The following is a 19,769-nucleotide window of genomic DNA, read 5'->3' on the forward strand; positions in this document are numbered from 1 at the left end:
GTGTGAAACCCTGTGTCTCTTTAAGACTTGGTGGTCAGAGTACTACAGACGGGCATGTCCCACGGGAAATGAATCATTGCATCCAGATCATCTGTGTCATGGGACAGAAAACAGAGGCTGAAGGGCTTACCTTTTTCTGATTTGCTTTCTGACTTTGCCATGAACTTTTGCCCTGAACGTACAGTTCTGATTCCTATAAAACTTAAAGTTCCCACCACTTATCCTACCAGTAGTTAGCAGTTAGGGGTCTGTCCAAGCTGGAAGGAGCTTTGGACACGATCCACAGTTCCCATTCAAAGGCCCCTTAAGTGCAGTTTCTTGTTCATTCACTGATTCATCTTTTGTTCCTGCTCCGTAGTGAGTGTTCTGAGTCGAGGATCTGGGGTCAAACTGCCTGGTTCAAATCCCAAGTATTAATTACCCTTTCTGTGCCGCCTCTGAGAAATGCGGATAATAATACTTAGTTCAGAGGGCTGTTGGGAGAGTTACTGATCAAGGGCTCAACAAATGGTAGCTATTACTGTGATTTCATTTGTCCCTGTGGACGGTGGTTCATTGAAGCATACCAGTTGTAACTCTCATGAGGGCCTGAGGTCACGTGGTTAGTTCCTTTCCTTGGTGTATCTACAGAACCTAGTGCAGTACCTAGCCAATGGCTCGTCTGTGGATGGCTGGGAAATAACCAGGAGTTTATTTTTTATTTCTCATTCACACAGAATTTAGTGATTGTTCAGCATTGAGCTTCTTCCTTCATTACTTCTCGGCAGTTACATTTACTAAAACGTCTGACGAGCTCACATCCAACATGCATTTTGGCCGGAATTTAGAGTCAATGGCTAAAATCTTGGCAGATTCATTGGAATCCTGGTGTAAAATTGTGAACGTGATTTTCCTTCCTTTGTAGCCGTATCGAACACCTCAAATCCCAAAATGACCTTCTGACCATAACCCTGGAAGAATGCAAAAGCAATGCTGAGAGAATGAGCATGCTGGTGGGGAAATACGAATCCAATGCCACGGCGCTGAGGCTGGCCCTACAGTACAGGTAGGAAGTGGGGCGGGGCAGGCGAGTAGCCACTTTAATTTAGGAATGCATCCATAGCAAGCTTCTGCATGAAAGTAGAAAACATAACCAGCAAATGCTAGTGTGATGTATATTGAAAATCAATTAGCACCCTGGTGGCAGCAATTAAGAAAATAAGGGTAATGAGTGTGGTATTAGTAAACAGGTATGTTTCTGTTCACATGATCAACTTAAATATTATTTCATTCGAGTAGTATCTCTCAGAACATCAAGTTTTGTGTTACATGTTCAAGTCTTGTTCTTTCTAATCTTTGTTTCCCAGTCTTTATTCATATTCTTATATATTTTACTTTGTTGTAAATTTGGTGCATTCTCTCCCTTCAGTTTGTTACAGTTTCGTAATGTTGCTTAAAAGTCTCCATTTATTTTGACTGGCTGTATCCCCTACATCAAGTTCATATGGTGTTATTACTCATTTCTCTAAAAGACATTTAGACCTTTGCAGACTCTTGATATTGAAAATAATTCTACGGTGAATAATTTAATACAGAAACCTTCATTCTTGTGAGTATTTTCCTCAAGATAAAATCCCTGAAGCCGGAATTATAGGTCAAAGGGTATGAATATTTTCATGGCTCTTCAGGCGTGCTGCCAGTTTTTTCCCGTAAAAACAAACCAGTTGAAATGAATATGATTCATTCATTGATGAGCAAGTGGTATATGAATGTACCACTTTTTTTTTTCAGTTTCATCGGCTTTGGAATTTATCTATTTTTAAATTACTGCTTGGTAAAAGCTACGAAACTATGCTTTATCGTTTTCATAGATTTATTAGTGTCACCACTTAGGCATATTTACCGAAGTCCCGGAGTAGCGATTGTATCTTACTCTTGGCATCCTTTACAAAATTCAGTATTGTTTTAAGAAACATTGCTTCTTCAAAAATCAATATCAAACCTAAATATAGGAGACCAAAGCAAGAAAGCAATCCTACTAGTTGACAGACACAGCAAAGTAAACAGATAATCGTCTATGACAACTCTTGAAACAGGCCGTTCTGCACCGGCAGTCTGCCTTTCATCCGTACAGAAGAAACAATGTCCCAGCGTCTCTAACTTGAAAGACCAACTGCCCTTGAGAGGAGAGGCAGTCATTGGACCCTTTTCCTTATCTCTTAGTAAAGGAACTTGAAAGTAAAGACAATAAAAAACAGTCTGTTGACCAAGTGTTGTGTAAAGCAACATTTCCCCTGCTCAGCTTGGAGAAGCTAATCATTTCTTTGCTTGTGGGGGGAATTTCACTACTGCAGGCATCTGGCCAGGATGACTGAGGCATTAGGCACACACTCCATCCAGTACAGACGTGGGTCCACGTGGGGTCACAGGCAGCAGTGACTTTCAAGAGGTCGCTGTTTGATCCTCTACCCAAAGAGAGACTAATTTTCTTCCTCTTAGAAATCCATTCTCAAACTCTTGTCAGAGTTTTTCTGAGTGTTTCATGAAACAGTTGTACAAACATCTAATAGAACTTTCTGTGATGATGGAACTGTTCTCTGTGCTATCCAATATGGTAACTGCTAGCCACACATGCCTGTTAAACATATGAGATGTGGCTACTGCAACGGAGGAACAGAATTTTTCATTTTATTTACCTTAAATTCTTTTTAATTTAAATATCCACATGTGGCTAGTGGCCATTCTATTGAATAGGCAGGTCTGGGTCAAAATAGTCCCCTTTCTAGGGTGCTGTATGAATTACCTATTATTGTATCACTATTTATTACATCACAGTTTCTAGGGTCAGGAATCTGGGAATGATTTGTCTAGGTAGTTCTGGCTCAGGGTCTGTTATGAGGTTCTGGTCAAGCTCTCAGCCAGAGCTGCATCAGCTGAAACCTTAACTGGGGCTGGCAGATCTGCTTCAAAGAAGCTTTGGGTGGAGTCCTCAGTCCTTCACTGGCTGTTGGCTAGGCACCTTATTTCCTAACCACATGGGCCTCTCCATAGGGCTTCTCAAGAGTCTTCAAGGCACGGCAGCTGGCCTCCTCTAAAGAGGATGATCCAAGAGGGAAAGTGAAGGGAGGAGAGAGAGAGACCAAGATGGAAATCACCATGTTTTTTAATAACCTAATCTCGGACATGACATCCCATGACTTCTGCCTTATTCACTTAGTCACACAGACCAACCCTGCAACAACGTGGAAGGGGGATTATGCAAGGGTGTGGATAGCAGTGTGTAGAGATCAGGGTGATTGGAGAGCATCTCGGAGGCTGGCTGTCAGGAGCGTGTTACCTTTCCCTTTGAGCTGATCATCAAAGGGCCAACAGACTTGCCTCCCTCATCTTTATTGCTTCTCTTGTATTTTTCTAGATCCTAGTTTAAAGCTTGAAAAAAAAAAAAAAAAACCAGGGGCCGGAGAGGGGGCCACATAACAGAGCAAGACCCTGGCTCTGGCCAGGAGTATCCCTGGGTATTTCCTTGCTGACATGGACAGCGAGGCTGAGAGCCAGGTCCCGAGCTGCTTCCCACCCCGGGCACAGCGCTGCCTTGGAGAGGCTCGCCGTCCTCTGCCCGAGTTGAGGATGCCGTGTGCTTCTGTTTCAGTGAGCAGTGCATCGAAGCCTATGAACTCCTCCTGGCGCTGGCCGAGAGTGAGCAGAGCCTCATCCTGGGGCAGTTCCGCGCCGCTGGTGTGGGGTCGTCTCCTGGTAAGTGTGGCCGGAGTCCCTCCGTCCCCTTCCTCCTCATCCCCCGCCTCTCTTGCTCTCCTGCCCCCATCTCGGCTGTTGGCATTGGCACGCCTCCCGACAACATGAAATTCCCTTGTCAAGTGTGTTTTTCATTTTTTCCTCATGACTGAGTGAGTAAATTGTTTATGTTGAATGCAGCAAGAACTGGAGTGGAAACAGCATTACAGACAAGTTAAAACAAACCAAGCCTCTCAGGAAACATACTCTCCCCGGCTAGCAGTAGAACCAGATGGAGTGGGAGGCCCAGGTTCACGATGAAAGGGACCAGCTCTCCCGCAGCCTCTCTCTGATGCTGGTTGTTGAGGGTCCCTTTGCTGCCCACAAGGCCTTTGCCTCTTCTGGCTGCTTTTGTGGGCTGTGCTTTTTCTCCAGGTTTGTCCCTTTGAGTAGGTTGGAAGCGTGGGTTCCCCCTACCTGGTCTCCAGGTGTCGTGGGACTGCAGAGGAACGTTTCATACCTTGCTCTTGTCAGCCTCACCGAATGCGAGCCCCTGCGGGGGAGCAGAGGTGTCGGCAGCCCCCCGCCTCTCAGCCCTGCCCCTCCCTCACCCCGGGGTCATGCGTCCTGCGGGCGTGATCCCTCCCTGCAGATCCACCCCGTTTCCCACTGCTGACCCTCACTGCTGACTGGCTAGAAGGGCTGTGAACGGAAACAGACGCGTGTGGGGCATCCTAGTTATCATCGTTTGCCAAAACTTCACCAGTGACTATGGCTCTGGGCCTTGAGATAACATGGGGACAGTGGCAGTGGAAATAGTGTTTGGGAGGAAAGAAAGCTCCAGGGACAGAGGTTGCCATCTCTGATGCTGAGGCCTGCAAACTCCCTCAGCCTATACCTGATAACAGCAGCTTCTCCCGAGAAGGCATGGCACGTAAACAAAAAACTGACCAGACCACTCCAGAGTCAAAGGTGGGCGGTGTGGGCAGGCTGGGGACCAGGCCACTTGTCATGGACTGGCTTTTCCTCGCGGGCTGTGAGCCCACATTAGAGCTAGTCCTTCCAGGACACACCTTGCCGAGAAGGTCGCCTTCGGGGTACCTCCAGAATGCATCCCTGTCTTCTTCCTTGCCAGCTCCTTGCTCCCTGCCTGGGCTCTGGCTTTTGCACTGAACATTCACCTATTTTTCCTCCTTCAGTTTTTTTTTTTTTTTTTTTTTTTTTTTTTTTTTTTTTTTTGTGGTCGGCATGTGGGATCCTCCCGGACCGGGGCACGAACCCGTGTCCCCTGCATCGGCAGGCGGGCTCTCAACCACTGCGCCACCAGAGAAGCCCCCTCCTTCAGTTTTGACATGGACAGGAATCTGAAGCAAGTCTGAAGGGAATGAAGTATCCTGGGTGTTAATTTCCTGCTTCATATCCAAGTCACCCAGCGAGGAAGCAGGCCTCCATTTGTATGGGTGACCATCCTCCACCCCCTTCTCTGGGATTTCTGGGTTGTTGGTTTTTTTTTTAATAGGATTATCATCCCAGCCCAGAAGTAGAAACTCTGCCAGCATTTCCATTAGGAACCTCATTTTTCAGGGTCTTTTAACCAAACCATAAAACTTTATTCCTCCTCTTAAACAGATTCTAAAATGATCTTGGCCTGCTGTCAGGGGTTTTTTTTTGTTTTTTTTTTTAATGTAAGTATTAAGGAAAATGATCAATTAAAGGAAAAAATCAATCATCTTATTTCCAGTTTGTATCAGAGGAATGTCTTAAACTGTTCCATCCTTGAAAGGTACCTTTTATGAGGCTTGTACTTACTCAGCACAGTTACTTGGTAGGAGCTGAAAGGACTTAAATACATGTGCATTTTAAATATTTAAAATCAATTATAAAATGCCTTGTATTAACATAATCCTGGGTAGCTCATGGGTCTGTTTATAAAATGGGGCAGTCAGTAATACGCCTCTTCAGAATTCAGGGAGCAGTCAGTTGGTGAGACATATGTAAAATATCTTATTTGTGGAAGGAGAAAAAAGCATGAAAGTTGGCCAGAGGGAGGTCCAGGGAATCTTAGCCTGTGGGACACGCACAGCCACGTTTCCTCCCCCTCCTCTGTAAAGCAGACCGTTGACTGACGTTTTAGCAGCTCCCTATTAAATCTTACTCTTCCATTCTGCTGACAATGGCTGCTGACCTGTCAGCCTGCCCTAAGGTGCCATGTAGTTGCACAGGGAAGCAAGTACTAGTTGTAACATTTACCCACAGTGTCAGTTATTGTGGGGTTTTTTTTTGTTTCTTGTTGACTGCACAGGCGTTCATTCTAGATGATTTAGACCAGTGCTTTTCGACTGTGCCTGGGAAGCTGGAGGAGTTTCTCTGGGCCTCAGTGGTGGGCGTGGAGGGTGGAGAAGCTGAGTGTATGCCCCCCACCCCTGCCCACTTCAACCGGTTCCACATTTGCCAGTTTTGTATCTTAGGCTTTGGCATAAGATTTCATATATACATACTTGGAAGATCATGGGTCTGGGCTGCAGAGGTAACAAACCAATGACTTATTTGGCCGGCATGGTTTTTGAAAACACTACCAGAAAGTGACTGTCTTGGGCAGGGAGTTCCCTGTCTGGCTCTGTGGTGGTGGCCATGACCCTGACGTCTTGCTCCAGCCCAGTTTCCTGGCCTCTGGAGGCAGGGGAGCTCACCCCTGGCCATGACCTAGCTCAGAGAGAAAGGTCAGGGATAGCATCCATAGAGGACAGTCAGAGCCAGTCTCAAGGTCTCGTTTTAACCATTAGTTTTGTGTCTCGTGCCTGCACGAAGCTCTCAGCAAAGCTGCAGCCTTGTGGAGAGATCGCAAGGTTTGGCCTCAGTTTCTCCCTGGCCTCATTCACAGGGAAGTACCAACCAGCACAGGGGAGAAGGGCCACACAGGAGACTTGGGGCTGAGCACGGGGAGCAGCCAGGAGCCTGGGGAATTAGAAAATCATAGCAGGTTAGAGCTGGAAACAGACCTCAGAGCTCCTACTGGCCAGCCCCTCATTTGTCGGGGAGGACCGTGGAGGCCAGAGCAGAGAAGAAGCCTTCTTCAGTGCAGTTTCTCGATGAAGAGCCAGGCCCAGGACACACGTCTCTTCACTGGCATCCGCCGCTGGACTCCTCTCTACTGCGCCACCTCCACCCCAAGTAACTGGCTACTGATTATCCAGACTCACTCCTCTAGACCAGCGCTGATTAACCCATTGGCTTCTCTGCCATGCAGGAGACCCGTCAGGGGACGAAAACATCACTCAGATGCTCAAGCGAGCTCACGACTGCCGGAAGACAGCCGAGAACGCCGCCAAGGCCCTGCTCATGAAGCTGGACGGCAGCTGCGGGGGAGCCTTTGCTGTGGCCGGCTGCAGTGTGCAGCCTTGGGAGAGCCTGTCTTCTAACAGCCACACCAGGTAATTCTCGGCCTTTCTGCCGCGAGCTGGATGCGTGCCCACGGGTAGTCCGCTCACTAGGCTTGCAGCCTGCTCCCGGGAATGAGTCAGGGAGTCAGAATGGGAGAGCTGGAAAGCGCCTTCTCACTTTACCAGTGTGGGAACTGCCGCCCAGAGAGAAGGGGTGATTTGCTCAAGGAGGTGGAACCCAAACCTACCTTTCTGTCCGGTACACTTCCCCCTTTTGGTTCTACCCTCCATTTCGTTATAGTCCTTCATTTTCAAGAAGTATTTGGGGCGGTGAAGAAGGCCCGTGTGCTGCAAATGGTCCTTAAGCACCCAAGACCCAGACCACATCCTATTTCCAGGCTCCATTCTCTCCCTTCCTCTTGTGCCTCTGTCCTTTGTAAGCCCCTCTCAGGCAACGGACTTCCCTTCTCCCCCCTCTTTGCCTTGTAGAGTGATGCATAATCATAGCGTGTGCTTAGCAGACACTTAGTCATGAACCTGGGTTCAAGTTCAGTATCTGTGGATCTAGAAGACTGAAGTGGGTACTTGAAAAAGATGGGGAGGAAAGCAGTGAACACCTTGCTAAGCATAATTTGCGGAAGCCATTGGATTCTATTGGATGTGGGTGGGGCGTCAGAATGAAACTTTTTCTAATGACCTTCTCATTTCTTGCCACCAAAACTCCTAAAAACATGAATGCCTTCCCTTTTTCTTTCTTTCTGTAAAATTATAGTTGATTTACAATGTTGTATTAGTTGCTGGTGTACAGCACAGTGATTCATACAGATATAGAGATATGTGGATATATGGATATGGATTATGGATACATATATATGGATATATATATATATGGATTTTTTTTTCAGATTCTTTTCCGTTATGGTTTATTACAAGATACTGAATTTAGTTCCCTGTGCTATACAGGAGGACCTTGTCATTTATCTGTTTTATATATAGTAGTTTGTATATGCTAATCCCAAACTCCTAATTTATCCCAGCCCACCCCCTTTCCCCTTTGATAAGCATAAGTTTGTTTTCTATGTCTGAGTCTATTTCTGTTTCATAAATAAATTCATTTGTATCGTATTTTAGATCCCACATATTAGAGATATCATATATTTGTCTTTCTCTGTCTGACTTCACTTAGTGTGGTAATCTCTAGGTCCATCCGTGTTGCTGCAAATAGAATGCCTTCCCTTTATATCCCAGTTCTGTCTAGAAAGTACTTTGTTAGAGATTGTCATGTGAAAACCAAATCACAAAAGACAGGAAGGGTAACTTACCCCATTTGTACAGGTGAGAAAACCTTGGCTCAGAGGTGAGAGTGACTTGCCTAAATAAGGTCACATGGCTGATAGATAAGAGGGAACTCAGAACCCGAGCCCAGGACTTTGGCATCAAGCATATTATTCTTTTCACTAGGCCAGGTTGGATCTCATGATTTAAAAAAAAAAAACAGTGTCTGCTTGCAGGTCAAGTGACCAAAGCCACACAAGGGTGGATTCAATCTTAAGAGCAAAAGGAGAAATACTGATGTTTTTTTCGGTACCTGAGAGAAACTTAATTGTCCCATGTGTCTTTCCCACAGGTAGGACCAAGCCATCTGCCTAAGTGCAGATTTAACCTTCCTGGACCTGGTGCCTCAGGAAAGGGGACATTCCCAGTAACGTACTTGGCCAGGTGCCCACAAACACAAGGGACTTATTTCCTCTGGACTGCAGCAACAATTGTCTTATTCGGGAAAGCACAGATTATCATTTATTTTTTTCTTAAAACCAGATTCTTCTGTTTAAACACAGAAAGCAGATGCTCTTCTTAATGACTTTTCCCAATGTGTATAATCTATAATTTCCACCTTCATTTAGCATAAAAATGTAGTTCTCATGTTGTCAATGATACTGTTCTGTTGCATTAGTGAACACAAGAACTGGGTTGACAGGAATTGTGTACCATTTCAGTGGCTTATAAGGGGTGTGTTACAGATCTTTTGCCCATCCCTCCCCACCTGCAAAATAATTTTGTTGTTTTAATCTAAATCAGAGACGAATTTAGAGCCAGTCAGGAGTTGGGAATGTTTTCTCACCAGCTATTCGTTGGAGACCCTGATTATGAGTATTTCTTAGAAATATTTTAACGTATAGATGAGCCTTGATTTTTGAGACAGCCTTCTTAGAGAAGCTTAATTTTAGGTAATGTACTTCTGTAGGTTGACATCAACTCAGAACATAGTTTCACTTTGCAAGAATTACCTCACTGAAGAATGGCTCTTGAACTAAATTCAGTCTTCAATGGATCTTTGCATCAAAGTACAGAGACCTTTAGCTCAGATTTTACTCAATTCTCCTTAAAAATTCCCTTTCACACTCCCACCCAAATCAGAGCAGCTCAGAGAGGGGGTTACAGGCATTCATGTGGCAACACACATTCTTGGGACCTGATACAGCCAGACTGCTTATGTTCAGTGTGGCTCAGAAAAAGAGTCCCAGACCACCAGATGCTTTCATAATTATAATAATTAATTTTGTTTGTAAATCTTGCCGTTCCACTCAGCCATTCCCACATGTCAAGATTATGGAAGAAAGAAAGACAAGAGGCCTTCTGAGTTGGAGCTTTTTGTGGCTCCATCAGTCGCCTCCCCTCCCACTGTAGCCAGCTGGCAGAATTCTAATCAGAGAGTCAGCCAGCTGTTCCTCCAGGTCTCAGGAAAGGAATGCTGAGTACCAGGCCTCCAGACGCCTTTCTGGCAGCACAGGGCAGCCCCCCGGTAACAGCAAGGTCATGGTTTCAGAAGGGAGCAGCTGAGGGGCAGTTACCAGCAAGGAGAAAATAAAAATGGTAGGCAGCCCATCAGTTGACTCCGTAGTCAGGAGCCCAGGGATGCTGCTGTTTCCGTTTTGAAACATTTCATTTTTTTGCAAAAATAACAGCCATGGCCGCATCAGAAAGTGTAATTGGCTTAATGGACAGAGTAACTAGGTAATGTGGGTTGCCTGGATAGCTTTATCAATGTATCACAACAGAGAGGCAAATGGACTAAATTGATGAGATGTACGAATAGGAATTCTTAATCAGGCCCACCCTTTTGGTCAAGCATCACAATTTCAGCTCCTTGGTGGAAGCACAATCATCGATCTAAATCTACGAAAGGACAAGGGGCCAAGACAGAATAAGCCACAGCAAGTCTGTCCTCATGGAGGCTGGAGTCCCTTTTGTCCTCCCATCAGGTGTGGATCAGGGTGAGGCTTGTGAGACGGGTGATTGCAGCCTTGCAGCGAGCTCTGGGAACATCCAGGGAGCCGGGGTCCCACCTGGCTGACCACTCACACTGGGGCGTAATCCCCAAATTGGAATGGAGAGTGGTGGAGCTCCCAGCCCTCACCCTCTAAGTCAGTCTTAAGATGAAGTTTCACTGGGACGGAAAGAAAGGCTGAGGACAGTGGAATCACGTCCATTGAAAGGATAAATGGGATTGAAACAGCCGTCCAGTTAGGACAGGTCTGTGCCCCACCACCAGCAAGCTTCCGGGCATGAGAGTCAGGCTAGGTCTGCCTGTCGTCGTAATAGGCGTCTTTACTTCCCTCTGAAAACCAGAGGTGCTTTCCCCAGCTAGGTACCAGGAGAGTCCATCCAAAGTCCTTGGGATTAATGCTTAGAAGTGCTGGTAAATTCTGAAGCCCAGCTCAGACACAGTCTTCCACATGACAGCGTGGTGCTCAGGCCTCCTGCAAAAATGTCCTTGTCACTTATCATTTAGGTTCTATGGGAACTAGATAGAGACCTGAAATGCTTTTGCTTTTCTTTTTTTAAGAGCTAACTTGCTGATCTCAAAAGAATTATATGCTCATTGTAAAAATAAACTAAACAATTTAAATCCCAGCATTACATAAAATTCTCCATGCTAGGACCCTCCCTGGAAAGGACACTGCACACAGTTTGGAGCGTTATCTTCACAGATTTAACTGTCCATTTTTTATGACCTAGACCTTTGGTTGCCAATGACAGAAACATACTCAAATAGCTTAAAAGGGGGTCTTGGTGGAAGGATATCAGGTCTCCCACAGAGGAGCCACGTACCTGGGCAGAGGGCTACAGTGAGCCCGGGCAGAGGAGAACCGGGCACCTGAGCAGAGCCGGGCCAGACCACACCCGGCCAGTCCGGCCCCCGCACACGGCTTTCACCTCTTCCCTGCTGCAGGCTGCTCCCCAGATGACAGAAAACCAGCACACCACCTGCTTTAGTATATACCAGGCTGACTGGTTTCTCTGATGTCAAGTAAGAAAATCCTGGGAAGGAACATCTCGCCCAGCTGGGCTCAAGTGCCTACCCAGTCATCCGTGGCCATGACAGTTCTTGCAGGAGCCACGTGGGCAGAGAGAAGGGGTAGGTCCCAGAAGAAGGCGGAGGGTGTGTCGTCAGCAGACCAACACATGGCATCTTTAAAAATGTGACTCCGTCTCATTTTAACCCAATAAGGATCCTATTTAGGTGGACTCTCTCGAAACTTGCTTTTCCCCCTTAGTATTATATTTTTAGGCATCTTTCCATGTGTGTCGTTCTTTTCAGCAGTGCCCAGTCTTCCGTTGGATGGCAGTTCGTCATGCATTTAGACAGCTTCCTCTTGTTTGGATGTTTGTATCCAGTTTTTTACTATTAAAACACTGCTGCAGTCACCATCCTTGTCCTTATACCTGCCCACCTCGTGCAGTTTCTGTGGGACCAATTCTGAGAAGCAGAATATGCTGACTCAAAAATGACTATTGTTTCAAATGTCAGATAGCCCTTCCATACATGATCCAGCCAGTGTGTGAGGGCCTCTTCCTCCACACCCTTGCTGAAACTGGGTAGTATACATTTTTTTAATTTGGCCAATCTCTAGGCAAAAAAGTACCCTTAGTATTTTACTCTGTACCTCTTAATTATTAGTGATGTTGAAAATCATTTACAGTCACCCCTCAGTATCCTTGGGAGACTGGTTCTAGGACTCCTGTGGATACCAAAATCTGAGGATGCTCAAGTCCCTTATATAAAACATTGTAATATTTGCATTAGAACATACAAACATCCTCTCATATATTTTAAATCATCTGTAGGTTACTTAAAATACCTAATGTAATGTAAATGCTATGTAAATAGTTGTAAATAAAATGTAAATGATATGTAAATAGTTGCCAGCACATAGCAAATTCAAGTTTTGCTCTTTGGAACTTTCCGGATTCTTTTTTTTCCCCCAAAGATTTTCCACCTGTGGTTGGTTGAATCCGCAGATGCGTAATTCTTAGATAGGGAGTGCCGACTGTGAAATGTTTAATGTTTTTAGTGTCAGAGAAATGGTTAGCAGCAGTATAGGTGTCAGGTCTAGATGGTGTCTGTCTTGGTGTGTTATCAGCAGCCAAATCAGGAGCAGTTTAATATTTGTTTTAGAGATGCCTGGTTTCCAACCCCATCGTAACGGCACCATGTAAAGACCTGCAGGAATAGAATCCGTCTCCTAAATGTGTCTCTCGTTTTGCCTTCCACTGTCAGCTGAGTTTCTGGAACCAGGCAGTTTTTGAGGACTTCAGTTATCTGACAGAAGATTTCCCCTACCCATGTAGTCATCCCCTGGGTATCCACCGGAGATTCGTTCCAGGACCCACCACGGACTCCCCCGGTCCCCATCATAAACATAGTACTGTATTTATTTTTAAAAACCCACATATAAGTGACCTGCAGAGTTCAAGCTCATGGTGTTCAAGAGTCAACTGTATTTCTTTAGATAATTTTTCCTCCCCAAACCGCTTCTCCTTGAGAATTCTGATAATCCTTTGAGAGCATTCAGACCTAAGAGGTTTGGATTGTGTTGAGTACTTTTAGTCCTATGTGACAAAGAATTGTCAGGAAAAAAAAGGTAGGGGGGCATGGGGGGATACCCAGGACAACACTGAAAAAAAAAATTCAGGCAGTTGACAAGGCCCAAGCTTCTGCTTAGAGGAGAGGGGTCGAATGTCACTGGCCTGACCCCCTCCTTCAAATAAATTTAAAATGCTCAGCCAACAGAAGGCCCCCTGGTGGCACTTTCCTTCTGAAAATGAGCTCCTCCTTGGTGTAAATGAGATCCTAACTGGGGCCAGGTAAGACACTGATAAAAACTTCAGGAAAAATCCACCTCTGGTTTTCAAGGCAAAAGAAATGATATGTTCTCTTTCTGCCGAGACAAGATGAGGAAGCTGGAAAAAAAAAAAAAAAGGATTTTTCTTCTAAAAGCAGGATGGGGAGTTGTCTTGAGGACAGGGCTGGGACATGGTGGAGAGGGACAGAAGAGAGGACATTTGAAATCGATGGCTGCTTCAATAAACTGCTGTGTCCGCGTCCCACTGTGAACAGGGCAGGCAGGAGGGTGGGCTGCCCCAGGCTGGCCGGCGTGCGGTCGTGTGCGGTGAGCAGACAGATCAGCTGTCAGCTGGCAACTAATGGACGCAGAGTAGAGCCAGCCGAGGGGAGCTCAAGCAGAGACCATCATGGTAAGGAGAAACCCACGCAACCTGGCCCAGCTCCTCGAAAAACCAGGGGAGAAGACAAAAATGTGCGGCCCCAGAATCCTGGGACCAGCTGGGGTTTGCTTCCTCTGCAGCCCTCCCCGCAATCCCTCTCACCCTGGAGAGGAGGAGTAAATCGGCCCACTGGGAAAGTGATTTATTCCCCCTTGACAACTGAGCTCACCCGGCATTCCAAGCCGGGAGAGTTAATGGATGACTTAACCCCAGCCCGGCAGCCAGCAGCCGGCAGCCGGCAGCCGGCGGCAGGCTCTCGGGAGACCGACAGCGCCTTTGTCTGCAGGAGGCCGGAGAAGAGACCGCGGCTTCCCCTCCTCTTAGCATTGTCATAATTATATTCTGCGGTGGACCATTAAGAGCACAAAGCAGAATTGTAATTAACCTCGCCTGATCTGTTCCCCGCTGGTGTCCTGGAAGGGAGAGAGGGAAGCTGGAGAGGGGCAGCGGGGCTAGGTGCTTACCTTGAAATTAAACTTTCCCCTGGAAAAGCACTTTACAGCTCTGAGCTTCCCGCAGGGGTAAAATCAGTGGAGGGAGATCTTTTGTCCTTTCTTCTTTTTCTTCCTTTCTTAAAACTATACCCACAGCAGAGATGGTGAAACAAAAGCCTTCCCCACCTGGCCTGGGATCGGGCGCCAGGCCCTAGAGGGTTCCAGGACCCCCCAAAGCCTGGCAGCCTCTGCCACCCCCCCATGTTGGTGTCTTCCAGGCAGTTCTGGGGGTTTGCAAGTCCAGTCAACACTTGCTGCTCTGCTTCCCCCGAAGATGGGTGGTTTTCTGCAGGACCTGCTAGGTGGCTGACATCCCTGGAGGGGAGGCCCTGAGCCTGGTGTTGGGTGTCTCGGGGCCACTGGCACAGCTGTGCTTCCTCCCTGCCCAGAGCAAGTGCTGTGTGTGGGCTGCCAGCTTCAGGACCCATTGTCTCATTTCCATAGCCTGGTGACATGGGAACTGTTAGTATCCCCACTTTGTCACAGCCCAGAAAGGTTGGGTGATGTACTCTGGGCCATAACACTAGGCATTGGCCGAGGAAGAATGTTTACTCAGGTCTGCCTGATGTCAGAGACCTGCTCAGAATCACTAGTACCCATCAGGTCAGTCCAAGAGCACGGTGGCTCTCCCTAGAGAATTTGTGATGGGGTGCTGTTACTTTACAGGCTACTTTGCAAATGCCCAGTTATCCTGTGGGGTGGACCAGTTGTTCTCAAACCAGGCTGTGCCTCAGAATTAGTGGGAGAGTGCATTAAAACAGATGGCTGGTCACCCGCCCACCCCCGAGTTCCCGACTCTGTGAGTCTGCGTAGTGGGACCTGGGAACATGCATTCCTAACAAGTTCCCAGGGGATGCTGCCGTGGTCAGCCCCTCGACTGCTCTTTGACAACCACTGGGGAACACCAGTCCCGCTAAATGGAAAATATGCCAACATATTATCCTTCCAGGGCCTGCAGAATAATGAAAGAACTCTAGGTTCTACTGTCCTTAGAGTTTTGAAATTTTTGTTAAATTTTTTGTTGAAGTATAGTTGATTTACAGTGTTGTGTTAATTACTGCTCTACAGCAAAGTGACTCGGTTATACATATATATATACACATACTTTTTCATATTCTTTTCCATTATGGTTTATCACAGGATATTGAATATGGTTTACTGTGCTATATAGTAGCACCTTGTTGTTTATCCATTCTATATATACCAGTTTGCATCTGCTAACCCCAAACTCCCACTCCATCCCTCCCCCAGTCTCCTCCCCCTTGGCAACCACCAGTCTGTTCTCCATGTCTCTGGTTCTGTTTCTGTTTCATAGATAGGTTCATTCGTGCCATAATTTAGATTCCACATACAAGTGATATCATATGGTATTTGTCTTTCTCTTTCTGGCTTCCTTCACTTAGTATGATCATCTCTAGTTGCATCCGTGTGGCTGCAACTGGCATTATTTTGTTCTTTTTTATGGCCGAATAATACCCCATTGTATATAGATACCATATCTTTATCCATTCATCTGTTGATGGACATTTAGGTTGTTTCCATGTCTTGGCTATTGTAAACAGTGCTGCTGTGAACATAGGGGTGCATGTGTCTTTTTGAATTATAGTTTTGTCTGGATATATACCCAGGAGTGGGACTGTTGGATCATATGGTAATTCTATTTTTGATTTTTTGAGAAACCTCCATACTGTTTTCCATAGTGGCTATACCAACTTAGATTCCTACCAACAGCATAGGAGGGTTCCCTTTTCTCTACACCCTCTCCAGTATTTGTTATTTGTAGACGTTTTAATGGTGGCCATTCTGACCGGCATGAGGTGGTACCTCACTGTAGTTTTGATTTGCCTGAAATTTCTCTTTTAAGTGACAGGAATCAAAGGGTGGCTCAAGTATGTTATATTTCTAAAAAAGCATTTCAAAGAAGACGTGACAAAAAGGTCACCCAGGTATTGGTTTAGCTCTGTGTTTTCTCTATATTTAAAATTTTCCAAAGCGACTTTTAATGAAAAGGAGGACTACAGTTGTAAAGTGAGCCTCTCGTGCTGGGTCCCAGCTTCACGGGAACGGATCTCCTACCTGAAGCCTCCTCCCCACTCACTGGAAGAGCAGTGTTGCTGTTTCCCAGTGCCGCGCTGTCTAAACACGTCATGCCTGGGAGCGCATCTCCACACTCAGCCCCGTGCAGTGCTCCATGAACAGGGCCACCGCTTCAGTTCGCTCTAATTTTGTGGCTCATGTGTGGAAACTTAGGCATCTGTCCCTCCACGTTGTGTTGACAGTCCATGAAGGCAAGCTCCGAGTCCTGTTGAATGGTTTTGTGTAAGGCATGCCTGTCACCGAGCTGTTTGCAAAGCGGGTCTTTACCGAAGAAGGCTGAGATCCTGAGGGAGGGACCCTGTTTCCTCCCTAGGATGAATCCCCTCTTGTTGGGCAGCTGTCATCCTCAGAAGCCCCCGCTGGCTCCCCGGCGCCCTCTGCTGGCGATACCGGTTGCTCCTTCATGCTTCTCTTGGGCTGCTTTGTTTCTTTATGCAGTTGCACCTGAAGTGTTCCAACTGGAGGGTATTGCTGCTTGTCCCATCTCGTTCTTTTTAAAATACAGCTTGAGAACACATAACATTGATGATGAGTAATTTTTAACCTCCTTCCTGCCTTCTCAGCTTCCACCGTCTCCCCCAAGCTTGTTGCAGTAGCCCCAAAAGGTCTCCCTGCCTCTGCCCTTGCCTCCCTGCATCTCTCATAGTACAGCAGCCAGAGGGATCCTGTTAAAATGGAAGGCAGATCATGTCACTCCTCTATTACAAACCCTCCAGTGGCTTCTAAGTCTAATTCTAGAGAAAAAGACACAGCCCTTGCCCTATGAGACCCTGTGTGACGTGGCACCCTGCCCCCCACATACACACCCTCCTGTCTGACCAGCTCTCCTCCCTCTCCCCTGGCTGACCCCCATTCAGCCACAGTCTTATTCTTGCCGGCCAGCCAGGCTTGCTGCCTCAGGGCCTTTGCATTTGCTGTGTCCTCTGCTTGGCTCCCTGTTCCTCCAGATACCCACAAAGCTCCCTTTCTCACCTTCTTCACGTCTACTCCTCGAGCTCTATTTGGAAGAATCACCCCATCCCCTCTTTGTGATCCCCATAACTGCGTCATTTTTCTCCCTGGTCCTTCTCCCTGTCTGGTGTGCTGTCTGTTTTACTTGTTTGCCTCCCCTGTTAGAATATGAGTTCCATGAAGGCAGAGATTTTTCTAGGCCCTAGAAAAGTGACCCACAGTAAGCACCCCATTATTTCTTGAATGGATGAATGATGGCTATATGTACTGAGTGCTTATGGTGTGCTGGGCACGTTTCCAGACACTTTCGGTTTGCCTCATTTAATCCTCACCACAACCTTAGGAAGCATGTACTGTATTACCTTCATTTTAAAGATAAGAAACTAGGCACAGAGAGTTTGAGTAGTGCTACCTCTAAATCTACGAAGCGTATAAGATGCTCGGGTCCCAGGTAAAGGCAGCACCGCTGTATTCGGGTTCCCCAGAGAAACGGAATCAACAGGTGTGTGTGTATGTGTGTGTGTGGATGGAGAGGCTGGTTGATTGATTGATTTTAACGAATTAGCTCATTTGATTACGGGGGCTGGCAAGTCCTAAATCTACAGGGCAGGCAGGCTGGAGACCCCAGGAAGGGGTGATGTAGCAGTCTTGAATTCAAAGGCAGTCTGGAGGCGGAATTTCTTCTTCCTTAGGGGATTTCCATCTCGTCTTTTAAGGCCTCAACTCATTGGATGAGACCCACCTACACTATGGAGGGTGGTCTGCTTTACTCAGTCTACTGATTTAAATGTCAATCACATGTGAAAAATACCTTTACGGCAACATCTAAGAGGGGTGTTTGGCCAGGCAGCTGGGCACCATAGCCTCGCCCAGCTGACACGTGTAAGTAGCCATCACAACCTCTGAAAAGGTGTTGTGTGCTGGTCAGACTGATCCTGTTCCCTTCATCTCTAGGGAACATCCCACCTGTCCTGATGGGGGTTGGGGGGGTGAAGGATGGTAGGGGGCCGCAGAGAGTCTGTGGTGCTTGGGAGCTTCCAGTCGTGGCAGGAGTTCTCTGACCTGAAGACCACCCCAGGCCCTGGGAAGTTCTCTTCCTTGTGTGCATGGCCTACCATCTCTTCTCACCCTTCTCTTCCCGGAAGGCTTGACTTCTTGATAACGTGTCAGGTACAGGGTGGAATGGCCCTTGGTCACATCGAGGTTATGGGGAGGAGATACATCTGCTGTGTTGGGGGTCTTGGCCTGTTACCCCTGTTCCAGTGTGAGCTGAGGAGGGCAGGCCTGGCCTCAGGGCCGCCAACACCTATGGATACCAGTCCCTGCTCCTGGCACAGCTTCCAACAACGGGAATCTTGGGGAGACAGAGCTGTGGAATGGGGAGACTGCGGCCCAAGTTGAGCTGCACCAGTTTCCATCCTCATGACTAGGCAAGCTACTTGATGACTCAGAACCTCCGTTTCCAAATCTGTAACGACAGAGATGAGGGTGCCGCCCTGCACTATTGTGATGAGAGTTAAATGGGCCCCTGCTTGTTATTCTGCCATCTTTCTAAAGCCAGTTCCATGAGGGCTACGTCAAGTGTAGGTGGGTCCAGAGAAACCGCCGTAGGTGCATGCTGGCCTCAGGTGCTTGAGAACTGGGTAGAGTGGGCTTCATTCGGAGCCAGTGGGGACAGCCTACAACCGTCTTGAGCACCAAGCCTCAGTTTTCCTGCGGTTCTCACCCTTCCATGGTACTCTGGAACCCACAGAAACTTTCATGGACCACCACATTCCCGGGGTTCAGCCCTAGGTGCTCCTCAGAACTGCCAGCCCCTGCTTGGTCACCATTCAGCATGGGTGGCCAAGGGCCCCTTGGACCAGCCTGAGTCCCTGTGGTGGACTTTATACTCAGCCATGATACAGAGGAACAGCTCTGGAGGCCTGGGGGCACCCTGCTTTCTAAGTTGTGGCAACATTACACACACAGAGGGTCCCCCATCACTACCACTCCTTCCAGCCGCCACCCCCAGGGGACTGCTGTCAGCAGTCTGGGGTGTGTGCGTGAACAATGTGTATGTGTACACACACACACACACACAATGTAGATCATGCCATAGGTATTTTGTTCTTCACCTTGCTTTGTTCCCTTAACATATCCCTTTTTTTAAGTCCTATCCATATATACACCTATTTTTATGACATATTTTTCATCCTGTTTCCTCACTCAAACTCTCTCCACCATTGCCATAATTATTCCTGTAATGTCCACATCATGTCCTTCTTTTTGATATGTACTATAATTCGCTAAACCTTGCATTCCGTGAAACGTCTTTGTACCTGTGTATCTTGTTGCTTCTGTGGAATCATTTCCTTAGACTTCATTTCTAGGGTCCACACCTTGTCTTAAAGGGTGTAAACCTTTTCTGATATTCCTTCATACTCATTTCTCTCCCAAAAGGTGGTATGAATTTACTGTGCCATGAAGAATGCTTTCTTTGTCGTCGTTTTTGGATTACCATCTAAACACTGTTGGAGAGGGGAGGGTGTGGAGAAGAATGAGGGAAAACAAGGCCTGTTGGCAG

General features: G+C 47.0%; 1 protein-coding gene across 5 annotated transcripts in view; it reads left to right on the forward strand.

Annotated features, from left to right (window-relative positions):
- The window catches only part of MCC (MCC regulator of WNT signaling pathway), a 296,048-nt gene that overhangs the window by 237,369 nt on the left and 38,910 nt on the right, over nucleotides 1-19,769 (forward strand). For all 5 annotated transcript variants that reach the window (XR_008618101.1, XR_008618100.1, XR_008618099.1 and 2 more), the window contains exons 10-12: nucleotides 905-1,045; nucleotides 3,629-3,732; nucleotides 6,959-7,142. Coding sequence is in view for 1 of the 5 variants with exons in the window: in XM_024120283.3 (XP_023976051.1) it covers nucleotides 905-1,045; nucleotides 3,629-3,732; nucleotides 6,959-7,142 (429 nt within the window). In the remaining 4 variants the exon portion in view is untranslated. The remainder of the gene's footprint in view (nucleotides 1-904; nucleotides 1,046-3,628; nucleotides 3,733-6,958; nucleotides 7,143-19,769) is intronic.

Source organism: Physeter macrocephalus, chromosome 8, assembly GCF_002837175.3.
Source record: "Physeter macrocephalus isolate SW-GA chromosome 8, ASM283717v5, whole genome shotgun sequence".
NCBI lineage: Eukaryota > Metazoa > Chordata > Mammalia > Artiodactyla > Physeteridae > Physeter > Physeter macrocephalus.